Source organism: Leptidea sinapis, chromosome 1 (assembly GCF_905404315.1).
Source record: "Leptidea sinapis chromosome 1, ilLepSina1.1, whole genome shotgun sequence".
Lineage (NCBI taxonomy): Eukaryota > Metazoa > Arthropoda > Insecta > Lepidoptera > Pieridae > Leptidea > Leptidea sinapis.
The window spans coordinates 18,956,472-18,973,271 of record NC_066265.1 but is presented as its reverse complement, the minus strand read 5'-3'; the positions used below and the strand labels follow the sequence as shown (position 1 = coordinate 18,973,271).

The 16,800-nt window shown below is 35.6% G+C and overlaps 1 protein-coding gene across 1 annotated transcript; it reads left to right on the top strand.

Annotated features, from left to right (window-relative positions):
- Positions 1-2,475: 2,475 nt before the first annotated feature.
- LOC126980098 (cytochrome P450 4V2-like) lies at positions 2,476-12,074 on the top strand (the record flags this gene model as incomplete). The annotated part of the gene is made up of 4 exons (XM_050829706.1): positions 2,476-2,693; positions 7,462-7,613; positions 7,705-7,890; positions 11,844-12,074. Coding segments are annotated over 4 exons (729 nt in total), but the record flags the coding sequence as incomplete, so codon positions are not given.
- Between the last annotated feature and the right edge of the window lie 4,726 nt (positions 12,075-16,800).

The following is a 16,800-nucleotide window of genomic DNA, read 5'->3' as shown; positions in this document are numbered from 1 at the left end:
TTTTATTACTTTTCACATGCAAAAATATTTCAGCTTTATTATTTAATTTAATTTTAAAATATGATGTAAATTTATTTACTTATACAAGGTACTATTTGCCTGTATTAAATTAATTTGCATGCCTATTTACGTTAAGTTGTAAATTCAAATTCACTTTATTCATGTAGGTTTGTGACCTACATGAAATGAATAAACGTCAAAAAAAAATTTTTTTCTTATTGAATTTACTGCTAAGTACTTCGTAAAGGGTTGAGCCAATGAGAAGAAGGAACAAGAAACTCATTGCCACTCTTTTAAATCAAGACTTACATTTTCATTGTTTTACAAATCATTTCAATTAAAATATATGCAAAGTGACGCAACAAAAATACTCAAATGTCAAAAACTGAAAGGCTTACACGAGTAAGTCAAAAAAGAAAAAGAGTGTAGCATGTATATACGCAAATAAAGAATTTGATTGATCTATTGAAAAAGTATGCCACTTAAATTTCATAAAAACGCAATTATAATCAACAGGTGATCAAAAAGAAAAGAGAGGAATCAAAAATAGAAAAATTTGCACCCGAGGCTGTTAATCGATATCGTAAGTGTTCTGCCAGTTAATTTTTTTTTATTTGCATTTCACACGGACGAGTAAAAAAAGAAGGACTCCACGCTGTGATATTAGCAAGTGAAGCACCGTTATGATAGTGTGTGTGCGGTTACGGAGGATACTAGTTACACAATTTTTTCTCCCTAAAATAATCATATATGGCCACAAACACTTATATAGTATCGTTTTTACATTTTTTCACAACGCACGACTATTTTATTGAGACGCAAACTGATCTGTCACAGACGGTGACAATTCTCATAATAGCCGTCTATCGGCCTCTAGTAGTGTAAGTGTGTGCGTTGGGCTATGTATTTACACGTTAATCGGCTTGTTTTGGTGCTACAATGTTATGTAAGGTGACACGGAGTCCTTATTTTTTTACTAGTCCGTTGCATTTAGCAGTAATTTAGTTCCAACAAGCGAAGCCGGCCTGCAGGTCCTGAACGCTGCGTACGTTCATTTAGTGAGCGTTATTCACCCTCTGCTGTGAGATGAAGTAACGAGATGAGCAATACGTGCAGCTGATGCTAATTGATACGCCCTGCCCATTACAATACAGTGCCGCACAGGATTCTTGAAAAACCCAGAAACTCTGAGTTGCACTATAATTGCGCTCGTCTTCTTGAGACATAAGATATTAAGTCTCATTTGCCCAGTAATTTCACTAGCTACGGCGCCCTTCTGACCGTAACACAGTAATGCTTACACATTACTGCTTCACAGTATTCTTTTGATTTAAATAAAATCTACTGTAATTGCATTATATAGAATTGTTTAGTGGGCTTGCTTTTTTTGTAATTTTGTAGTCTCACTAAAATGTCATTGCTTGTGGTGGCGGCGTGTGTCGGATCATCTTCTTCATTTCTTTATTATAGTTAATAAATCATTGAATTTGTTCGAAGCGACTACTAATTATGACAGTAATCACGATTCACGACCATCATGTTCACGAAACATCCTCACACAAACATTGAATTCTAGCTCTAAAGGTTGATGCATCCAATATAAGATAATTTATATTTATACAGTTTATTCTTTATGACTTTTTATGTAATATTTGCATAAAAAAAACTTTAAATAAAAGCGCTTTTAACTTTGAACACGACTCATACATTTGATGCAGCATCTCACTAAGTAATTTGTTTTGTTTGTAAAATACTGTATTGGTTGAAAAGAATGGCCGTTGAGTTTCTTGTACGTTCTTCTCACGAACTCTACTTCAGTAGATTCAGTATTTTAAAAGATATATTTATAGTGACATAAGTGTTACATTTGAAAAATCGGTCCAGACGTTAGGAGACGTTATCACTAACATACGTAGGAGAATTATATGTCGACTGTATTAACGAAAAATCTGAAGAAAGTAGAATCTAAACCAATCTCAAATTCACTGGAACACTCAAAAAAAATCATAGGGGTATCGTGGAGGTAGTTCAATTGTGAATCTAAATCATAGACGAATCCACTTGAACACACACAGAAAATAACATTCAAATCGGTCCAGCCGTTTAGGAGGAGTTTACTGTCAACACACGTACAGAATAATTATCTATATATATAAAAATGAATTGCTGTTCGTTAGTCTAGAATAAATAGGAAAATGCTGCTAAATTAAATAAAAACAGTAAATTTGTTTTTCCTTTGATGTGTCCATACATAATTTCTATGAGAGAATTTATTGACGCACGGTTTGACAGTTCTGCTGTGAAACTATTTCATTACGACAGCAGGGTGCATATTTTACGAAGTAATTTTCGATGTTATGATATATTATTGACAAATTCATATAAAAACATTATTTTATTCGGGTTATTCGGGTCGGGTCAGCTAGTATATAATAAAGATAATAATTTATCACATACGTCCTATGAAAACATTAAATTGTATTTCTTCTAGAACTTCAAGATAACAAGGAAAAAAGCTTTCTAGACTTATTGATACTGCTATCAGGGGATGAAAAAGGTTACAGTAACGAAGAGCTGCGAGAAGAAGTATTAACTTTGATAATAGCAGGTACCGACACGTCAGCTGTTGGCATCGGGAACACGCTCAAGTTATTGGCAAAATATCCTGGAGTGCAGGAAAAGCTTTATTCTGAGTAAGTATTATCTCTACCCAAAGCTGCTGCGGCGGGAAACATCATGGGCTCTTATTTTTAATCGACTTCGAAAAGGAATAGATTTTGAAAACAATATGTTATGTATTTTTTAAAGTGATAATCCTCACTTCTAGGATTAATACACAAATAAAAGTTGAAAAACAAAATTTTATGAACGATGCGGGACTCGAGCCTACGACCTCCGGCGTTCCGTGCCGGTGCTCTAACCAACTGAGCCAACCGTTCGAGTAACGTATCGTTATAAAATCTTGTTTGTTTTGTTCAACCCTCAGGTTTTGGTTAGAGCACCGGCACGCAACGCCGGAGGTCGCTGATTCGAGTCCCGCATCGTTCATAAAATTTTGTTTTTCAAATTTTATTTGTGAATAGGTTTTCAATTCGATTTGTATTTTTTTATGTATGTACGCTGAGACTTATGATCTGATTTTCGTGATTCTTTTTTAGCTTGATGCGGAATGTTTGCCATTTGGTCCAACAAAAATTTGACATAGTTTGGCCCAGTAGTTTTTATTTTATGAACATTTTTTATAAATATTTTTGTTTTCGTGGATGATTTTATAGTTTTTGCATATTTTTTAAGAGTTTTCATTTAGATTGATTATATATTATTATTGTTAACCCGTTTGCTGATAAGTGGGTCTATGGCTACCTCTCATTCATAGCTAACAAACGTTCTTCTCGATATTTCAGTGTCTCACAAGAACGTGAAATAGGGGATCTATATTGTTTAAGGCACGCGGAACCATTCGTAGGCCTACAGATAGTTACTATAAATTACTATTTAATATATGACAATAAAAAGCAACTCCTCGCACATTTCGTCGTATAAAACACAAAATGAGGGCGTGGTTGTCTATCTAAGACATTTCTCTGATACCACTGTCGAAATCCCTTTATTAAACGAGGCAAATGCTCTTCTTCTTAAATTCTCAAATAAAGCTGCCTTCATCGCAATTTATCGACCTCCTTCTGATAGAGATTTGACTAATTTTCTTCGCAGCCTGGACAGTTTACTCAGTAGTTTAACTCAATTTAAAACCGTAGCCATCATTGGTGACATTAATCTAAACATTACTCCTGGGAACACCGACCCAAATGCTGATGAATACCTTAATCTTACAGCTTCGCATGCTACCAGCGTACACTCTACCTACTAGACTCTCAAACTGCATTGACCATGTGATACTCCGGACTCAAAGCTCTGCTACTACTCTTATAATTGATTCTCCCATCACTGACCATTCTCCTATTATAACCTTTTGCAATGTCAATGTAATAACCAAAACCCCCCACTCCACCAAAGTAAAAATTGATTTGCCTCAGATTGTGGAACAAATTGACAGCACAGATTTTTCCTCAATCTTTCAGTGTCATAACCCGAATGAGGCTGCCGAATCTCTTGTTTCCATCATGTCCTCAGTCATCAAATCGCACTCACATACAGGGTGCGGCAGAAAGAACTCCCCTATTTTAGAAGGCAATAAAAACGAAACCTTATTAGATACAAAAAAATACATTTTATTAAAATAAAGTGTACAAAATGCCATTTAGATTTCTATATTTACATTAAATTAAAGCCGTCGGGTACGGGTTTTAAACAATACATTACTTAAATGCCGACCTTCGTTGTTGATGCATTCATTAAGTCTCTCTCGGAATGTGTCCATTACTCGGCGAGTCATTTCGGGCGGAATGGCGGCAACCTCGTTTGTTATTGCGTCCTTTAGAGCATCTATGGTTCTGGGGCGATTCTGAAACACTTTGGATTTGAGATATCCCCATAGGAAGAAATCGCAAGGTGTCAAATCTGGTGAGCGTGGAGGCCACCCGATATCACCTCGTAGCGATAAAATGTGTCCAGGAAACTCTGAGGGTGTAAAGAGATCGCTGAGATGTGTGCGAAGTTGCGCCATCTTGCTGAAACCAAACATTGCCAGCTCCATGTTCATTAAAAATATCGTCCAACTTTGGCCGAAGAAAGTTTTCCAACATTGCACAATAACGATCACTGTTAACCGTAACTGTTACACCGTCTTCTTCATAAAAATATGGACCCAGCATACCACCCTGATGAACCGCACACCAAACAGTTACTTTTGGGCTATGAAGCGGACGTTCATGAAGTTCTTGGGGGTTATGATCAGACCAATATCTAAAATTTTGTTTATTTACTGCACCTGACAGATGAAAATGGGCTTCGTCCGAAAAAAGGATGACATTTGTGCGGCATACGTTTGTAAGAATGTCTTGACACAATCTTGTTCGGGTTTCAAAGTCTCTATTACTCAATTCTTGAGTCATCACAACCTTATATGGATGCATCTTCAGATCTCGATGGAGAATTCTGCGAACGCTGCGGTCCGACAAGTGTAGGGCCGTAGCGTGTTTTCGCGCTGAGCGCCGTGGTGACTGCTGAATTGAATCTCTCATCAACGCGACATTTTCAGGCCCTGTTGCAGTGCGAGGCCGGCCAGGAGATTTTCTTTTTAACGCAGAACTTGTTTCTCTAAAATTCTGAGTCCATGTGTAAATCGTTTTTTTATCAGGAACAGGGTCATGCCGACCAAGCGCAAAGTGAACGCGGAACGATCTCTGCGTAGCTATCGGCGAACCGCCATTTTTAAAGAACTCTTCAACAACGAATGCACGATGCGCACCCGACCAAGCCATGGCTAGCACTGACAATGGCACGTACACAGGAGTCGAATAACACTACCCCCACAACTCTGCACCATTCCCACTCGTAGCAGTGCAGCTTTGAAATCGGGGAATTCTTTCTGCCACACCCTGTATTTCTCAAAATTCCCAGTAGAAAGCGCATCATTAAGCCATGGATTACTCCTGGCCTGTTGAGGTGCATACATCACAGGGATAAGTTGCACCGAAACTTTATAAAAAACTCTGTAGATGAGACACGCAAACTAATCTTCTGTCGCTATCGAACCTTCTGTAACAATCTCTTAAAAAAAGTGAAGCGTCAATATGAAAGTTCCGAATTCGAACAGGCTAGAAACAGTCCAAAAGCGAATACATACGAAGCGCGTACATGGAAACTCATCAAACGTGTAGCAAGCTTAAGCAAAAGCAGAGATACGGCCTCTGACCTTCTAAACTCTAGTGCTGAACCGTCGCAGGCTGTAAATAATATCAACACTTACTTTGCGAATGTGGGTGGACTTTTGGCGGCTAATTTCAAACAGTCTGTTCTTCATAAATATATCTCCGAGAATCGTTCTGAATTTGAGATACTGGGCACATCCACGACATCCGCACCTCAATCAATGGCTCTTCACAGCGTGGATAGTGCTGAGCTGGAAAAAAGCATTTTGATCGAGGGACTCTCTTTAACTGCATTAAAAACGTTTAGAGACTGAGCGTTTGGCGATTAAATAAAACAACTGCTTGACTGTGAGGAATATGTGGAAGATATATGGAAGATATGATTTATTAAAAGGTTACACGATATATATACAAAATTCTTAAAACTAGTTACCCAATTACAGTCGTTACTTAAAAAATATTTACAAGTTCAGACAATACACACCAATACTAAAGCTTACATTTTAACCAATAGTAAAACGTTTCATTCAATAAGAATTGAGAATAATATTATATGTTCTATCTCGCTCTAAAACTAATGCTATCGCAGTTTGTGTAAACTCGCGTCGAAGCTCGATCATACGATGTCAATGAGCATTCCGCACCTACGCTATTGCTCATTGATTAAAATTGCATGAATAGCGATCGACGCCCGAGTCGCGACGCGTCATTCGAGGACGCTAGGCCTTGCTGTACAGTTGTGTAACGCGGAGCATATGACTGATCACGTGAGTATGTCTGCGATCGTCGAGAGAAAGTACGATGCTTGAAACTTCACTGAGTTGACTACTAAAATTTATGAAGACGCGGAACTCGAACCCGCGACCTCTCAGGTTACGTCCGAGCGGTCTTACCAAGTGAGCCAACCGTTCAAGTGACGCACGGTTCGTAAATCTTGATATGTCTTGTTCAACTCTCAGGTTGTGGCTCCATCTACTGGATCTACTTTACATTCACAACATTACTCCAGTAAATTCCTAAACTGCAATTATTGGGTGGGCAAGTTATCAACTTTAAAGTACTATAGGATGTTCGTCGATGAGTCTCTTCTTCTTTATCCTCGCCTCCTCCATTTCAATTGGGGTCGGCTCTCCTAATTAAACTTCGCCAGGACGGTCTGTTCTGGGTCCTCTGTGGATCTATTTGCGCTGTTTCTTGATCTTTTAGTATGTCTATGTTTATTATATTTCTTAGTTTATCCATATGATTGCCATATTAATCGGGCTCTTCTGCGTCCTCTTGGTCTGGTGTTAATATAGCACTCTTTTGGTCATGTGATCTTTTGATTGCCTCATGCCATGCGTATGAATATACTAATACTTTTTTATTTAATATTTTTTTAAAAAGGATAGAAATTTTAAGTTTAGAAAAAAGATATTCCAGGCGCACTATTTTCTATATTTAAAAAATAATAATATAAAAGGTGTGACTGTCTTTTTTTTCAGCTAATTTCCGGAATTGCTTAAACAATGCAATATTAACAGAATTTTCTCTGTCAAGGTTATAAGTTATTATTGTTTCAGAAAAACAAATCAAGGCGCTAAGGAAAAATTTGAAATCTATGTTAATTTGAAAAATAATCCAATATATTATATATATATGGCACGCGGTCGGAGTAAAATTTATTTATTTATTATATTATTTTCAGACTACAAGACGTATTTGGTGTTTCCAACAGGCCACTAGTGAAAGATGATTTGCCAAAGTTGAAATACTTGGAGAGAGTAATTAAAGAAACTTTACGTTTGTTTCCGCCTGTTCCACTTATAGCAAGAAAAGTTTTAAAAGAAACTAAGTTGCGTGAGTTGATATTTTCAATAATATGTTGTTTATACAAACAGCGGTCGGTACCTATTTGTGTTCTATTAATCATATTAAATTTTGGTTACAGCTTCTGGTCATATCCTTCCCGTCGGATCAGGTGTGGTGGTATCCATTTGGGGAGTCCACAGACACCCGAAGTATTGGGGACCAGATGCTGATAAGTTTGATCCGGATAGATTTCTCCCGGAAAGGTTTCAATTAAGCAACCCATGCGCTTATATGCCCTTCAGTAACGGACCACGAAATTGTTTAGGTTTGTTAACGATTTCGAGATTATATTGATGGACTTAATAATATTTTTATGATATTCTTTCGTTATTATGTGTCTATTATTTTGCCGTCAATTTTATTATTAGTGAATGAATTCATTGTTAATTTTATTTATTAATTTTATGAATCTCTTTGGTATTCTTGTTTGCACCGTTGTATTTATTTATTATATACCAGCTTTTACCCGCGATTTCGTCCGCGTGGAACAGTTCCAGATTTATTTTTTATTTTTTAGGATATTTTCAAATAATATACCTACAAATTGCTTTTTGCGCTGTTTGCCGCGTTCTTCGAAGTGTGATACAGCGGATATCCCTTGTCATTGTGGACTTTAATGTCCTATTTCATTCACATGTTGGTTAAAGTTTCAAAAATGCTCGAACAAATGTTTATAAATAACTTCCTATCAAATGCTTAAGTACAAAGTTTCATGTTTTATCTCCGAAAATGAGGAATTCCCATGCAAACTTTCATCCCTTATATCCACCCGTTCATGCCCTTTTTTACAAAAAAATGCTTGTGCCCTTTCCCAAGGTGTAGTCTATTTTTGTACCAAATATAATCAAAATCGAATTCGGAATTAGACATGAAAGTGTGACGTTGTTTGAACTTCCATATTTTCATCTCTACACAGATTGAAAATTTAAAAACAGTAGCCTAAATATTTAATTATTTCTTATCAAGTGTTCGTTATTTTTTCCAAGTCTATCTCTAGTACTAAATTTCATCAAAATCTTTTCAGTGGTTTAGGCGTGAAGGCGTAACAAACAAACTTTTGGGATAAATTATTTGTGCTTGATATTATTAACAAATTGTGAGAATTTTACAAAAGGTGACGACACCACAAGTATAATATCGGGGACCACCTAGAGAAAATATGTGAAACAAACGTAGAATCCAGACAAAGAGTAATCATAACCTCCTTATCAGCTAACGTATTGACATTAAATATAAACATATTCTGTGTTTTTACAAACAAGTTAAAGATCTGTTGATCTCACTCTCTAGTCGTTCTCATGATTGAGGATCGTGTCATCAATAAGTGGTCCACACTTGTAGTGAACTATTTGTTATCGGCTTATGTCCATCACTGCCCTGACCTTGGAGACCTGGAGTCTTTTATTTGGTCGGTCTTTCTGGTAGGAGATCGACCTCGGGTTCGCTTGCCATTTGTGCCACTACGATCAATTTCTCCAGGCTCTCGTTAACCCTTCGCATTATGTGGCCAAAATCATATCGTGGACAGACGGGTTTTTATCTTGAGCTGTGAGAGTATCGACAAATTTGTTCACTTGGCCGTCCAAGGTATCCTCAACATACGCCTCCAGCACCACATCTCCAAGGCATCAATCCTCTGCCTCTCTCTAGCTCGTATCGTCCACGACTCCACGCCATACAAAAAAATGGGGAATATCAAGGCACGTACTAACCGGATCTTGGTGTTAATAGTGATTCCCCTCTTTTTCTATATTTTGTTCAGGCGGGTTATAGCATCCTTGGTCATACCAATACGTCTTTTTATCTCCGGCACATATGTGTTGAACACTTGTTTGAAAGAAGTTCTGTTACAAATCTGTGTCGTTCTGCTGTTTAGCGTTCAACAATCTTTATACATTGCTTATATTTAAACACGTGTTGATGCTTGTCTAAGGTGTGTCTCATGCATAGATTATATTCATATGGAAAAATTGCGTTCAGTTTCTTTAATTGTTCCTGTACAGTTCAGTTTATGTTGCGCTTAACAAATTTTTAGTTAAACACAAGCTAAACACTGTTATGTAAAGAAAAAGATAAACTCTATTTTAGAAGTTCGTTGGTGTTACGTTATTGACGTTGCTATAGTTAGGTCACTGTCTAACAAGACACAATATGTCTAAGCCATGTTTAAATTATTTTTTTGTAATAACACCCATTGTGTTTATTTCCTTTGCTTTAATGACGATTCGAATGAACGGTTCATATTGGGTCACCGGTGTATTTCATCATCCCTGGTTTGAGTCTAGTCCCCCATTGCATAGAGTCTAAAATAAAACAGAGAATGAACTGGCACGCTTAGATAGATGGTGTTATATCGCGTGCAAGAAAACTAATTTACATTTTTAAACTTATAAAACTCCCTGCTTATCCAGAGACAATAAAATATACATATTTTATTCTGTGCCAATCCATTCTCATCATGTATTCCAGTGTGAGCGGTGCAGGTGAAACTGTTATGGATAAGAGAGACAAGGATCACTTGGCGTTGCGTAGAGACGTCGCTTCATTGTGTGTCTTCTACCGCATTTATCACGGGTAGTGTTCCGAAGAGCTGTTTAACCTGATTCCTGCAGCCGAATTCCACCTTTGCACGACACGCTACAAGTTTGGATATCATCCTCACCATCTGGATGTGTGTCCGTCCTCCACAGTGCGGTTTTCAAGGAGCTTTCTTCCTCGTACTACAAAGCTGTGGAATGAGCTTCCTTGTGCGGTGTTTCAGGGACGATACGACATGGGTACCTTCAAAAAAAAGCGCGTACACCTTCCTTAAAGGCTGGCAACGCTCCTGTGATTCCTCTGGTGTTGCAAGAGATTGTGGGCGGCGGTGATCACTTAACAACAGATGACCCGTACGCTCGTTTGTCCTCCTATTCCATAAAAAAAAAAGAGGGAGCATAAAGAGCTATCTTAAAAGTTATGGCTCCCAAACCTGTTCTATTCCCGACTCAACAACTGTATAATATCTTTAGGCTGCTATCCCAAGAAATCGCTAAAAGAGCGCATAAATTTGAGCGCAAGTTTATATTAAGCTTATATTATTACAAAAAATAATTATATACATCTATAATAGAACGTCATTGCATCTATAGAATATGAGAAGAAAATTCATTTATTCCTTACATTTCTATTTTTTATAGACAGTGCGAAAAATAAATCACCAAAATACCTCTAACTTTTAAAGTTGGAGCCACGCTAATCATTCAATCTAGATAAAAATTGTACGAAAATTTATGAATTGTACAACAATACTATTTAACATAACATAGTTTTGTTAGTTTCGTAAAGAAAATTGTATTATATTTGTAATAAATTAAAAATGTGTCTACTTCTGGATTAAAACTATGGTGATCTTGAGCGAGAAAGGTAACTTAGCTCGGATCGATTCCTCAAGGTCATTGGCTCGGTCCCCAGCCTTAATGATAAGACAGCTCTGAACATATTTCGCAAACACCGAACACTCCCGTTCAATATTATCACCGCGAGACGTAAAGGACAAAACGTCTGTCCACTAATAAAGTATAGAACCGAGTTTGTTGCTGATGGGCAATATGATGCTCTCTCAAGTAAAATGTTTAATACCTAACACACACTTCCAAACAAAGAACACGTTGAATAAAGATAGCTTGAAAAGAAAACAGATTATAATTTTGTAGTATTTAATTATTAATTTATTTAATGGGTCACCAACTTAAGAAACAGAAGTCACAGTGTTAATAATTACATTGCATTAATTATAAAATCTAACTTTTCCCACAATTGAACGTAATCACAGCATGCTTTATTGTTATATCTATAAATCATGAAAAATATTGTATATATTAATGTGTAAATTACGAGTTATTTATATTAATTACAGTTCTGTGAATGCAATATTCCGATCAATTTGTTATTTAAGCATTACATTCTTTAGCTAAGTTACACTTTATGAGCTTTAATTTAAAGTTGTTAAGACTATCAAAATTAATATCAAGAGAAAAGCGTTATATGCACTCTGGCAGGAAATTTAAATTAAATTTTGAGTAGCGGAGCCCTACAACGAATGATAATAATATATATATATATATATATACACAAACACACACAGACACACATGACGTTCCTTAACCTTATGACGTCGAGGGTTCAGAATAAATTGTAATTTTGATTGAAATTAAACTTATATTAATGATTTTCCAGGATACCAATACGCGTTGATGTCGATGAAAACAGCTGTTGCTCAAATACTCAGGTCCTACAGGGTTGTGGGTGATGAGGAGTCGAGTCCAAATCCACAAATGAGAGTCAAATTTAGCATAATGATGAAGGCTGCCGACAATTATTCAATTAGCTTAGAAAAAAGAAAGCGGTGATATAATGTATATAGGCAAGGATTTTATTGTTGCCTGCTTCGAATTCAACAGGATAAATTAGATAAATAAAAAATAATATAAAGAATATGTTTTGAATTGATAAATAAACATAATGTCCCTTTCTAAAGAAGAATAACCCTTTCAGAAAAGCTTAGCAAATAGTTCCAGCTGTGTTTTCATTTCTTTTAGCTTAGTAAAAAAAAATCCCTCGAGTATATAATATTAAGATTTAGGCTCAGTCTTTTTATACATGCAGTCCTAACTACACACAAAGAAGTTACAGCGCCCTACGTGTTCAGTACTACAATGTGCTGAGAGAAGTGTTGGAGAAGCCGTGGCGCTGCAGTCGCGTTAGCATTGTTTGCTCGCGTGGACTATTTCTATGCGATTATGCGCAAATTCGCTGCGTCCATTTCGACTAGACCAGGGGGGTGCAACTTCCCTACATTGGCACATGAAAAAAAAATTCCATTAAAAGTGCTGCCACCTATTCTATTAGGTACGCTGCAACTTCACCACGATGGCGATAATTTAAGATACGTGATAGATGGAGCTAGTGATAGCAAAAAACTCGCCTAACTTACTTATTAAAGACTTGACTATTTACTATCGTGTTGTATTCATTGAATGTCTCTCCCTGTTTAAAGGTAACTGCTGAACTATATAAACGAATAAGAGTTACCACCTACACAAAACAAACATCAATATGCATTCAATACGGACTATAACCATAGTAAAAACTATAAGCATAATTAGCGCCATCTAACGACGGTACGCTAACAGCGTAAAAAATAGCGCAGCGCCATCTCTTAGACTGGGTACACCGATTTTACAAAATAAAAACATTGGTTGCACATCTATCTCTAGTATGTAGTGTATTATCTATGGACTAGACAGTTCGCTCTGGTGAACTTGTAACCAGGCTCATGTTCGCACTAGGAGGTGCAAGTATTTCGATAAGGTAGACTTAAGGATTAGCGGTAGCAACTAACATAGGTATAAGTGAATATTGTAACTCACAATTTATGGATTTGCTGTCAAAGACTGTAAGTGCTTATCTGTTTTTTCATTTATATGGGTAGTATGCCTGAATAAATTCTTTTATTATTATTATTATATATGTGTGACTAAATTACTGTGCTAGCTGTTTCTTTGTGCTTGTTTTGTATATAGAGTTTTCACTTCAAAATAAATATCAAAATTTTACGATAATTATACTCTTAATTCCAAGATTGTGGATTCTACGTGTTTGGAGTAAATAATAATAATAATAATAATTTATAATAATAATAATTTATTTCTCTTAAAATCATAGTTTACAGCAGCTAGTGGCCGGAGTCACCTTTTAAGCAAATAATGCCTGTACCAGGTGTCTCCGCTCTTCCAATTCAGCAATGTGTTATATTTAACAAAAGTTTTATTGACATGGTGGTGAAATAATAATAAAGTTATGAAATGAATATATATTTAAAAAGGTTATGAAATGAATATAAATTAACAATTTAAATATTTGGAAAGTTACTTTTGAACACCTTAACAATTACAGCGACAAAGATTTACAATTACGATTATGATTTTTAATTCTTATCGAACATGTAAGTCACTTTTTATTATTATAAACATAAATGATAAATATGTGTAACTATGTGTGAGTGTGTGTGTGCGTGCGATACTGTGTGTTTTTGTGAGTGTTGTGTGCGTGTATATATGTTAAGTGCGTGTGGAATATTTTCTGTCTGATCTATGTAAACATTGGATAAGTTATTATACTCTGTACATTATTTAAGTTGTTTAAGTAAAATCTCCGTTGCCTCATAGTCGAGAGACTTTAACCACTTCTCTACGATTTTTTTACAATCGTTATATTGTTTTGAGTGGATATGTAGTTTTTTATTTATTTTATTGTAAATTTGAGCTGAGAGACTATTGTATTGTGTGCTAGCAAACTTTGTTTTTGTTCGAGGGACTTCAGTTACGTTAGGTTGCCTCCTACTTTGTTTATTATTTACGAGATATGATACTTCTTTATGTTTTTTGATTAAAACATATTTCAGAAACAGTTTCCTCACAGAGAGTAAACCGCAGTCAAGGTAAAGTTGTTCTGTAGAATATCTGTAACGTTTGAAATACATAGCCTTAATCAATGCTCGTTGCGAGCGCTCAATGTCTAAAAACTTTATTTTTGCAGCACCTCCCCACACTGGAATGCAGTAGGTTAGGATGGATTCAACTAGTGCAGTATATATTCTCTTTAGCAGAGTGTTAGAGGAATCACTATCGTTCTCAGATTTGTCATTCTTTGGGACCACGTACCTCAGCGAGCGAAAAACCCATATTGATTTTCTGACTCTTTCAGCCAGTTGCTCAAGGTGAGGGTACCAGGAGAGCCTCTGATCAAGTATGACTCCTAGATATTTGAAATTATCTACTTTATTGATTTGGGGACAGTTACAGTTATTATATTTGCTAAGTTTACAGTTATGAACTTTCAGATTAAAGTTGCCATCGGGCTGATTATTATTATAAATACTGAAGCATATATAATTTGTTTTAGAAGTATTTAATGATAGTAAATTAGACTTCAGCCAAGCAGATATTTGAGCCATTCCTTTTTCAGCGCTATTTTTTACATCTGCCCAGGTACTTCCAGAAAAGACAACGGTTGTATCATCAGCGTACGAAAAAATTTTAGCATTATCGATTGTAAGATTGCACAGTTCGTTTATATATATTAGGAATAAAGTAGCGCCTAATATGCTGCCCTGAGGTACACCATATGTTACCTCTGTAACTTCGCTGGAATACTGTTCTAATTTTACTTTTTGTTTTCTTTGAGAAAGATAATCTTTAAAAAGAGTTAAAGGCATACCTCTGATTCCAATATTTTCCAGCTTGTACACAAGAATAGGGACAGAAACCGTGTCAAAGGCTTTTTTTAAGTCTAGAAATACTGTTATACACTTTGAATTTTGATCAAGATGTTCGGTTACTAATGAAGATAGTGCAGTTACAGCGTCTTCTGTGGATATACCTTTTCAGAATCCAAATTGCGAGGGAGATATTATATTAAATCTGTTAAGGAAGTTAAGAAGGCGAGAATTTATTAGCTTTTCTAAAATTTTAGAAATGCAAGGCAAGATAGATATAGGTCTGTAATTATTAACGTCATTTCTGTCCCCATTCTTGTATACTGGGGTAATAATTGACTGTTTTAAGGAGGAAGGGAAGATTCCCTTACTAAAGCAAAGATTTGCAAGATGGGTTATAATTGGTACAATATCATTCTTTACATACTTTAAATACTTAGTTGGGATCCCATCCCATCCAGGAGCACTGTTCGTTTTAAGACTCTTTAACACAATATCTACTTCGTTAAGGTCTGTTTCAAGAAGTACGAAAGAGTTTAATTGTATCTACTATATGTTATTTTTAATATTTCGTTATGAGGATCATGTTTTGACTGCATTTGTAATTTATTTCTGTTATTTATACATCTAAGAATACCGGGAGTAATCCACGGCTTAATAATTCGTTTGCTCTTTGGTATTTTTACTGTTACAATATTATTTTTTATAGAATCTGATAATTTTTGCAGTAGCTGCTCACTCAACACATTCGGATCAGTGCAGTTAAACAATTCAAGTAATCCTAAGTCTTGTAAATAATTTCGAGCCTTTTCATAGTCTATTGTACTTTTTATCTTATTGGCTCTCATAAAATGTTTAATTTTAGACAGGCATAAAAATGTAGTGTAGTGATCCGTTGTAGTTGTGTGTAATATGGCGATAAAAGCCGAGATTTTTTGTTTATTTATTTTTAACATAATATGATCCAAGCATGATTTTTCCCTAGTTCCCAGCGTGTGACCTGGAAGTATCCCATAATCTGAGAGTGTATTGAGATAATTTACTCTATTCCTGTATTCTTGAGAGAGATCGTTTTTTGGTATAAGATTTATATTCAAGTCTCCGGTAATAACTATGTTGTTTTTTGTTTTACGTTTACTAAGCTGACAGCATAACGAATTTAAAAACGGTTCAATGTTCGATATTGATGGGGAACGATAGATACATAGTATTGAGTTATTTAAAATATCAATTTGTATACAAGACGCATGTGTCAATTTAATCTCCTTTACTTTAGCTTTTATGGATGACTTTATAAAGACGGTAACCCCATCATTTTGATTCAGTTGTTGAGTAGTGAAGTAAGATGAGATGTATCTGGATCAAAATTGAAGTGAGACACAGTTAATAAGAAGTCGTCAAAGTTAGAGTAGATACTTCGTATATTTTGAGAAACAATAGTCAGATCACTCTGCTTCACATTTATGTAGTTACTAAGTTTAATGGGATCACACTCAACAGACCGCGCTAGTTCTAAAGTATCTATTTCTTTTATAGTTTTTAAGGACTCAACCATTATTAAAGGTCATATAAATAATACGTCCTAGAAGCGCGTCTCTATTTTCAAGGGTTACATGCATATAAAATGTACATGTATATAGAAAAATAATATTCATTTTAGAACCTTCCATAAATTCCATAGCAAAGTTGCAACAGTGCGAGAAAGCTATGTGAGTGCCTCCAGACAGTACCGATTTACATTGTTGAGTAAAAAAAATAAGGCATTTAACTATACAATATGCTAAATAAAAAGCCCGTGTATAAAGACTATCAGTATTTAGTGTAATATAGTATTGAGCGTTAGTTAAGTTGTGTGTAAGTATTAAGGGTGTGTATGTAATGTGGATTGAAAGTAACAAAAGTAACGTATTATAATTT